At 48.1% G+C, this 9485-nt stretch overlaps 1 protein-coding gene across 4 annotated transcripts in view; it reads right to left on the bottom strand.

Moving 5' to 3' along the window:
• Positions 1–220: 220 nt before the first annotated feature.
• The window catches only part of PSMD4 (proteasome 26S subunit, non-ATPase 4), a 14446-nt gene continuing 5181 nt past the window's right edge, over positions 221–9485 (bottom strand). The window contains exons 2-11 of one of the 4 annotated variants that reach the window (XM_015558758.1): positions 9022–9124; positions 5665–5805; positions 3777–3891; positions 3382–3468; positions 3072–3140; positions 2687–2902; positions 2216–2333; positions 1938–2069; positions 1786–1853; positions 221–1231 (exon numbers count right to left, since the gene is read on the bottom strand). In XM_015558758.1, coding sequence (XP_015414244.1) covers positions 1055–1231; positions 1786–1853; positions 1938–2069; positions 2216–2333; positions 2687–2902; positions 3072–3140; positions 3382–3468; positions 3777–3891; positions 5665–5786 — 1104 coding nt within the window. In that variant the 5' untranslated portion in view covers positions 5787–5805; positions 9022–9124 and the 3' untranslated portion in view covers positions 221–1054. The remainder of the gene's footprint in view (positions 1232–1785; positions 1854–1937; positions 2070–2215; positions 2334–2686; positions 2903–3071; positions 3141–3381; positions 3469–3776; positions 3892–5664; positions 5806–9021; positions 9125–9485) is intronic. The other 3 variants (XM_015558756.1, XM_015558757.1, XM_015558759.1) reach the window with 3 other exon arrangements.

The following is a 9485-nucleotide window of genomic DNA, read 5'->3' as shown; positions in this document are numbered from 1 at the left end:
AGGAGCTCATGGTTCGATTCCCAGTCAAGGCACACGCCCGCCCGGGTTGCGGGCTCAATCCCCAGTGTGGGGCGTGCAGGAGGCAGCCCATCAATGATTCTCTCTCATCATTGATGTTTCTATGTCTCTCTCCCTCTCCCTTCCTCTCTGAAATCAAGAAAAAATATATTAACATGTATGGAAGGCAACCAATCAATGTTCTCTCTCACATCTGTTCCTCTCTTCCTTCCCTCTCTAAAATCAATAAGCATATCCTGGGGTAAGGATTTAAAAAAAAAAAGGCCTAGATATGTGACAAGGAAATATTCTAGCTCTTAAATTTGAGTGGCTTCAGATATGTTGTTTGTTTTTATGTTTCATGCTTTATACGGAAGCATTTCATGTGTCAAATATTATTTACCTCTTTCATAAAATGAAGGGGGTGGGCAATGTGAATTCTGCATTCCATCCCACACAAAACGCTTTCCTCTGCATTTGGTGCTCCAGGGCGTCACAGACCCCTTTGTGCAAGTCAGGCCTGAGGACCGCTGACCTTTGGTGTTGACTGCTGCCTACTTCTCCACCTCTGCAGCCACTCACCCAAGCAGTCCTGAGCTGCTCAAGTCCTCCGAAGCACCTGCGTCCCACCAGCACGTACTGGAAACATCCCCATCTGCTCCTCGAGGATGAAAATCGTTTCACCATTAGAGGCCTCAAATGTTACCTCCAGGAGCCTTCAGAGGCTGCAAGAGTTTGGCCCTTTCTCCTCGCTGACTCCAGAGCGCCTTGCTCACGCCGCTTTGGGGACATGGCAGACGTGTGAATCGCTCATTTATGCGCCAGCCCTGCCCTAGACTCAGAGTCCCCAGAGGCCAGTACTGTTTTCTGTTCACCTCTGTGGCCCTAGAGCCCAACACAGCGACTCTCAGCAAAGCTTCTCTTAATGCAAGTAAAACAGTCCCAGGGCAGGAGAAATGTGAGGAGACGGTCATGGACGGAGACGGGAAGGGGAGTGAGTCAGGATTTAGAGACCCCACATTGAAGACACTGAGAACTCAACAGGGAACGCGCTCCTTCATGCCATATCCTCCTCTCTCTCACACTCTTCCTTCTTGCCATCCTTGGTGGCCTGGGAGGCCAGGGAGCCCATGGCGTTTCGAATGGCCTCATTGTTGGGGTCCACACCTGGAAGGTTCTCCAGGACGCTCTGCAAGAACTCGGGGTCCTGCATCACGTCGTAATCATCCTCCTCCTGGAAAAGGGCAGTGTCAGCGTGGGGCGGGGGGGCGGGGAGCACACTGCTGCCTGCGCCCCCCTCTCCAGTCTGGGGGTGGGGGACACCTCTGGCCGAAGGCAGGAAGGAAGATTCAGGAAAACACCCAGTATCTATATAGTATGAATGCAAACACGTGTCATCTCCACAGAGGAGAAACCTGAGAGCTTTGCTTCCTGGGCTCGAAGGGTGAAAACACACCATCACGTTTAGGTTTCCGGCTATCACACACCCACTCCTCCTTTTTCTTTTTCCTAGACCCGCTTTTCACTGTCCTAGGAAGATGACATCCTAGAGAACTGTCCAGCCTGCTCCCACCAGCAGGGGAGGAAAATTACAGACCACTAGCATGCCTTAGCAAGGTTTACACGCAAGAAATGTTTATCCACGTGTTTGTTTCCATGTGCTCCTCAAAGAGCTCACCTACAACCCCAAAAGGAGGAACTGTCCTAGGCCGAAGAGCCAAGGATCTGAGCATAGTGGGGGGGTAGGGGGTGGGGGTAGGGAGGTTGTGTTAAGCTTGATGAGCTCACCTTGGTGGGCTCAGAGGTGTCCATGGCTGAACTGGCATCAATATCAGATGATTCTGCCTGGCCAAACTCTGAGGAAAAGAGGCCAGTCTGTTCAGTTCCATTTCCCCACCCCAACTTCTCTGTCCGAAAACTACCGCCCAGGCCTGGCTCACCTGCGCCCTGCAGGGACATCTGCATGGCATAAGCGATCTGCTCTTCCTCAGTCATGCTGCTTAGGTCAGGGAGCCCGGTGCGGCTGAACTCCTGCTGGCCGATGGTCATTTTCAGCAGGGCGTCGTCTGAGTCTGGGAAAGGAAGACAGTGGCAGGATGGAACTGGTGCCATGTGCCACACAGACCCACCCCAGAGCACTCCCTCCGCCCACATATTCCCATGCTGCCTGAGCCCCCACTCCCATGGAGCACCCGCAGTCCCGGGACTCAGATTCCACCTCTTTCACCTTCGGTCCCAGTCGGAGCAATCCCTGCCTCAGCCGCGGAGGCTGCGGCTGCCCGACGGGCCTCCTCCTCCTGCCGCTGCCGCTGCTCTTCCATAGAAACGCGAAGGGCCTGGCGGAGGACAGGGCAGGGTCAGATGTTCTCCCACCCTCCCGCACTCGTGGGGAAGTCACTGAGCACAGGGGCACCTTCTGGTTTACGCACATGGAAAAGCCGGAGAGGTGATACAGGAAAAGAGGGCCCAGGAGAAGCCTGGGGTTTGATCAGGAGAAGTGAACAAGAGTCTGACACTGTTGCCCTTAGAGATCAGATGTAGTTCTGCAGCCGAGGGACAAAGCGGGGTCTGGGAAAATGAGCGGGGTGTGTAGGCCTGTTAGCCCTACAGGAGCTGTGTGGCGTGTGGGTGTGTCAGTAGAGGTCAAAGCAGGACCCTGGGGCTCTACCTGAGGTCAACGTTTGCTCACCAGGGCCAGCTCAGGATCAGCACTGGGATCCACTCCAAATTCAAAGTCACTGGCACCAAGACCCAGCATGGCACCGCCTTCACCAGCCAGAATCGGAGAACTGATGAGGGCATCGGCGAGGCTGGGCCCAGGAGGCACTGTCACCAGATGAGATCCAGTTCCATCTTTGCCATTCAACGTGTTCACAAAGGCTGTCAGCTTTTCCGTATTCACTTCCTGGGGAGGAAAGAACACGGAGACTCTCCTTGCTGCCCCGCTCGCTCCCCATTCTCTGCCATCTCGGTCCATCTGCAGCTACTCTTCACAGCACAGGCCCCTCTGGGGAAGGACTCTTCTCAGGCTATAACCAAATCAAGTCAATGCCCCCCAACTAGTCCTTACTCACCTCTTCCCCAAAATTGATAATGTCAACATTTACTTTCTCCTTCTTGAGGCGTTTTGCCAGTTTCACCAGCTGGGAAGAAGGGGAGATACATGAGGAAATCCGTCCAACACCATGAGGGCAAGTGACACACCTCACAAAAGCACACAGAACTCTGCTGACCTCCCCAAGGTCCCCCAGTAGAAACACTAAATTCTGCACATCCACCTTTCCCCAAAGGGATGAACCCACTGCCCCTGCCAGGCTTGCCTAAGACTGAAAGACCCATTCCAGATACTTCCCACCCAAAACCCCGGCTGCCACGGGGACTCACATCCTTCTCGTTGTCCTCCACGGGGCTCCCCACAAAGGCAATGATGCGCATCTTGTGATTCTTGCCCTGCCGGTGCTTCAAAGCCAACTTGTAAAGGAAGAGGAAGTTCTCAGTCAGCCTGAGCAATCACTGGCCTCTCTCCTCTGTCACTCGGTTGTTGTTTTCTTACGGTTTCTACGCACCTCAAGTCTACCATCATGCTCACACAAGGTCTAACCCCTTTCCTTCACTCTCCCGTTCTTGTCAGTCATCCCACCGTATCCTTCCTACTCCTTCTCTAGGCCATCTCTCTTCCCTTGCTCTGGTTCTGGCTCAAGATTCCAGGGGAGAAATGAACAATGTTGGCGGCAGAACCTCAGAGCAAGGAGGAACCATCAAAGGGATCCAGGACTCACGTGGGCCACTCGGATGCCAGTGCAGAAGGTGATCTTGCCCTTGGGCTGGACAGTATGAAGCTTGGACAGGATGCGGCCGGTGTCAGGAGTGAGTGTGGTCAGTACTTCACAGTCACTGGGATATGGGGAAAGCATTTTCATGATTTCAGGTCAAAACAAGTGTCTCTAAACTATGTTTGACTCATCTTTTCTTTAGAGAACTTGACAATAACTGTAATCTCTACTTTTCTTTAACATCTAAAAGTTGTCAATGCAAGGAATAACAAGTTATAATTATATGAGATGTGGATGTTATCTTCTTATAATAATCATTCACAATACAGTTAACCCTTCAACAACGAGGGGCACAATGAAAAATCCATGTATAACTTTTGACTCCCCCAAAACGTAACTAATCCCTGAGTATCCATGGGGGATTAGTTCCAGGACACCCCACAGATACCAATATCTGCAGATGCTCAAGTCCCTTATAAAAAATAGCATAGAAGCCCTAGCCCAGTGGTCGGCAAACTGTGGCTCGCAAGCCACACGCGGCTCTTTGGCCCCTTGAGTGTGGCTCTTCCACAAAATACTGACTTCTGAGCATGGGCCATGAAGTTTCAATCGCACTGTACGTGCGCGCCCACACGTGGTAAACCAATGAATGAAAAAAACAAAATTGTTCCGGTTAAGGGCACATGCCCAGGATGCGGGCTCAATCCCCAGTGGGGGACATGCAGGAGGCAGCCGACCAATGGTTCTCTCTCATCATTGATGTTTTTCTCTCTCTCTCTCTCACTCTCCCTTCCTCTCTGAAATCAATAAAATATATATATTTTTAAAAAATAGCATAGAACAGTGCATACAGTTGGAACCTCCAACCAAGATAAAAAATACTGGTTTTGATCCACAACTGGCTGAGTCTGTGGATAAAAATCCTGGGGATACAAAGAGCCAACTGTATATTTATTTTTTTTAAATCTGTATCCAGCTGAAACCGGTTTGGCTCAGTGGACAGAGCGTCGGCCTGCGGACTGAAAGGTCCCGGGTTCGATTCCGGTCAAGGGCATGTACCTGGGTTGCAGGCAATTCCCCAGTGGGGGATGTGCAGGAGGCAGCTGATTGATGTTTCTCTCTCATCGATGTTTCTAGCTCTCTATCTCTCTCCCTTCCTCTCTGTAAAAAAATCAATAAAATATATTTTTAAAAAAAATCTGTATCCAAGTGGACCCAGGGAGTTCAAATCCATATTGTTCAAGGATCAACTATATATACATTTATCAAGTCATTATGTGGTATATCTTAACCTTATACAATGGTACATATCAAATATGCCTCAATCAAACGGGGGGGGTGGGGGGGGAGATCCAGTGCTCAGATGTGAGGCACAAGAAATAAGTGGTTGATTTTGTAAAAACCTGCCCTCTCCCTTCCAGTGCTTCCCCCTTACTTCTCTCGTGCTATCTTGCTGGCAGGGCTGAGACTCCTCCACAACTATTGGATGCTACTATGATTCTTTCCCACCGTCTCCATTTCCAGACGCATTTTCCCGCGAACAAGATGCATACTGGGATGAGTGGTTACTCATTTGCGGATTATCAGTTCGTAAAGCAAATCACTTTGGACGTAACAGGACTCTGACCCCAAATCACTTTTCACAGACTTTTAAAACACTGTGAAATTTTACCCCAGGAGATTGAGCTTCATAACTGTATTAAATTCAGGTTGATATAAAACCAAGTTACTATTTATATTTACACGAAACAGTGAAGAAGGTAGTCTAGGAAGGTGATGGGCAAAAAAAGCCTCACGAAATCTACAAAAGGGTAGCAACCTGGACACCACAGTGGGTAACATGTGGGAAACCCCCACCCACCTGCCAAACCCCCTCCTCCTCTATCCCACATACTTGGCCAGTGTGATGAGGCCCACGTTGTTCTCAGGGTTGCTACGGGTCTTGGAGTGACATACTATGTTGACAGCGTCCTGTTGGGCCTGCAGCCGGGTAGGTAAGAAGTCCCCATTCCGCATATACTCGCTGTTGTCCACGCTACCGATTAGGAATGAAAGAGAGAAAAGACATTGTGTAGGACCCCAGGCATCCTCTCCAGTTTCAGGGACCTGTGAGAGGAATTGTGGGGGGCTCTAAGAGTATCTCTCCGTCTTTTTGGAGCTCAAAATCACCTCCAGCTCTTTCTTTTAATATATAGATGACCCGCCGAAACCGGTTTGGCTCAGTGGATAGAGCGTCGGCCTGCGGACTGAAGGGTCCCAGGTTCGATTCCGGTCAAGAGCATGTACTTGGGTTGCGGGCACATCCCCAGTGGGAGATGTGCAGGAGGCAGCTGATTGATGTCTCTCTCTCATCGATGTTTCTGACTCTCTATCTCTCTCCCTTCCTCTCTGTAAAAAAACAATAAAATATGTTAAAAAATATATATATATAGATGACCCGGCCCGAACTCAAACTTACCAACTCAAATGACCAAAGGAAGAAAAAAAATTTAAATCTCTACTCCACAAGTAATTTTGATAAGCATCAAAGGTTGCAATCTACTGATATATCACAACCGTCTTTCTATAAGGTGCACGTGTTATTAAATATTGTCAAGGATGAATATTCTAATTCTGCCATTAAAATGGAAGTATTTCATTTTAATGGTAAGAAATGAAGAAGGCAACTTAAAAATATGTATAAAATAACACACTTGGCAGCACTGAATGCAGGAAAGTACAATGTATCATCTGATTAAATGTGTAACTCCTGGACTGAACTGCAAAAATGAGGTTTCATGAATTTGGAGTCTTACCTCTCCTATCCCCACAACTTTTCATAATCTACCAGAATCCAGATCATATGACTACAAACTCCAGCTTCCCAGAGACCAAAGAAGGCAGATAAGGGAAGCAGTTACACAAGCCCCAGAACAGAATCAATTCTTAAAATTCTAACAGTCGCCCGACTGGAGTAGCTCAGTGTTTGAGCATCGAACTACGAACCAGCAGATTACGGTTCGATTCCCAGTAGGATCATATGCCTGGGTTGTGGGCTCAATCCCCAGTGTGGGTTGTGCAGAAGACAGCTGATCAGTGATTTTCATCATTGATGTTTCTATCTCTCTCTCTCCCTCTTCCTTCCTCTCTGAAATCAATAAAATTAAAAACAAAAGAACTCTAACTATCAACGATCCCATCTGTGTTAATGAATAAAGCCGTGTCCTAGATAAGACACCTCATTTCTATTGCTGAGCAAAATACGGATAAGGCAATTTTCTTCTTTGGTATCCTTTGCCTGGCAACAAACCAAAAATGATGAAGAGAGGTCATTAAGTAGCTACTGGAAGGTAAATGGAACAGACGTAAAGGGCAGTCGGTGTTCTTCAGGCACAGGTTCAAATCCCCATTCTGCTACTTGCTAATTCTATGATCCTGAAGAAGTTACTTAATTTCTCTAAGGTCCACTTATTTCATGTATAAAATGGGTTTTATTGTACCAACCCTATAGGACTGCTCTGAGGATTAAATGCATGGAAAGCACTTAGCGCAGTACCTAACAGTAAGCATGAAACACAGACTCATTCTTATACTGGAAACTCAATCTATATAAAGGGCATCAAGGGCTGACTCTGACCATGCATTATTATTCCTTTTCCCCTAATACACTGTTTCTGGTTATTCCCCCAACAGGGAAGTAATTGCCTCTCTAGCTTAAAGTACAGTGATGAGTCCAAATAAAAAAAACAATGAAGGCTTTGAGGGTCATCCAGACGGAATAGTTACTAAGTATAAGGATTGTGGACAAGACCCACAAATGGATGAAAGCTGGAAGAAAGGTGTCAAAATGAGAAAAGGGCGCTTGAGAGCCAGTGAAGAACATGGCAGTAGTTCTCACACTTTGTTGTGTATCAGAACCCCTAGGAGGTGATGGCAGTGGTGGTGGTAACAACATGGATGCTTAACATCTAGCTATGCATCCAAAAAAATCACATTGCTTGGTTTTCCCTATTTTGAACTTTACACGAATGGGATAATATATGTGCTTTTTGTGACGACTTTTGCTCAACAGTGTGTAATTTTTCCCCATCAAAAATTCATATCAAAATAGTATTATCCAGCTATTCCATAAAAGTCTTCATTAAAAAAAAAATACACATGCCTGGACTTCCCTGGCTGGGAGGTCTGACTCAGCAGATTGAGAGTAGAGTCAAACAGTAACAATTTTTAATAAACTCCTCCTGAGAATTCTGAGAAAGCAAAGCATGAGGGCCCACAAAAAAAAAAAAAAAAAAAACGAAAGAAAGAAAAGGAGAGAAGGGGTGGCTCTCATCATTATTCTGTGTGTGAACTATTCCAATAGGCCACCAATAAGCCAAATCTTTCCTCCTGTACCAAGCTGGGTCATTATGAAATGCCATTGTGTGTACTTCTCTGCCTCCACCATCCTCTGAACTTTTTCAACAGTCCTCTATTGCAGGGTGCAACCACCCTCAATGCGACATTTGGGGTCTTCTACCTGGGCCCATCTACCTTTCAGAACGAAAAGGAGCGCCCTCACACCAACCATCTGATAAGAAGCCACACTAGTCAGTTTCCTAATCCCTTAGCATGCCTGGGGCATTCACCTCTCAGCAGCTTTATGCCCTTCCCCCACTTCTTCCCAACATTTACCTAAGGCCCTTCAAGGTCCCTCTTAACTAAGGGCTCCTCAAGCACCAGTGCTATACTATACTTTTTACAGAAAACCATCACATACATTTTACCTAACTGTGCTCTATGATCCCCATTTTATGGGCAGATCACGCAGCTTGTAATAACAAAACACACGCACAGGTTTTTGGATTCCAAATCCTGTCCCCTTTACACATGCTCTCTCCCAGAGGCTGCCAGGTTTAGCAAACAAAAAGACACAACTCTCAGCTCAAGCTGAATTTCAGATAAACAGCAGATAACTTTTTGGTGTAAGTATGTCCCATGCAGTATCTGGCACATACTTACATCCACTTTTTAAAAAAACATTGAAAAGTGTTATTGATCTGAAATTCAAATTTAACTGGACTTCCTCTATTTTATCTGGCAATGCTATCCTCTCCCCCCCAAAGAAAACCCCTGTCTCCCCCAACTGACGATGTGTGTGTGTGTTTACGTACTATTCTGTATTACAGTCTATGCTCACCTGTGGAAGGAACTCTTGAAACCTTGCAAAAGTGTGTCCTCGGCTTCTAATCCAACTCAGTACATACTCGGCCCAAGTCTGGGGCTGGCTCACCTTTAAATCCTGGCCGCACCACTAGGTTGGCTGCGTGACTGTGGGTAAGTCATTCAAAATTGCTGAGGCTGAGTACCCTCGCCTGTAACTCAGTGCTGGGAGGCTGAAGGGAGATCAAGTCCGGGAATGCCCGCCACATAGAAAGCACCATAAACGGCCCCTCCGGGGAAGACACGGGGAGGTCACAGGTGCAGACGCGTGGCCGCGCCGGGAAGGGACCGATCACACAGCCCTGCCGCACATCTGCGGTGCAGGAGGGGAGAGGAGGGCAGAAGACTAGCACGACGAGTCTGAGAAGCATGGCTCTGACCACAGACAGACCGGGGGCTGGTCTAGAGACGGCGACGCTGGGATAGGGAGAGGCCGCGGGGACCGGCCGGTCAGTGGCCTCCGCGGGGTGCGGGTCAGCACAGGGTACCCGGGCCCGTCCTCCTTCCCGGGGCCCGGGATGACTCAGGGAGTCG

The sequence above is a fragment of the Myotis davidii genome, unplaced genomic scaffold (genome assembly GCF_000327345.1).
Source record: "Myotis davidii unplaced genomic scaffold, ASM32734v1 scaffold653, whole genome shotgun sequence".
Taxonomy (NCBI): domain Eukaryota; kingdom Metazoa; phylum Chordata; class Mammalia; order Chiroptera; family Vespertilionidae; genus Myotis; species Myotis davidii.
The sequence above is the reverse complement of the archived record's forward strand: the minus strand, read 5'-3'. Positions and strand labels throughout refer to the sequence as shown.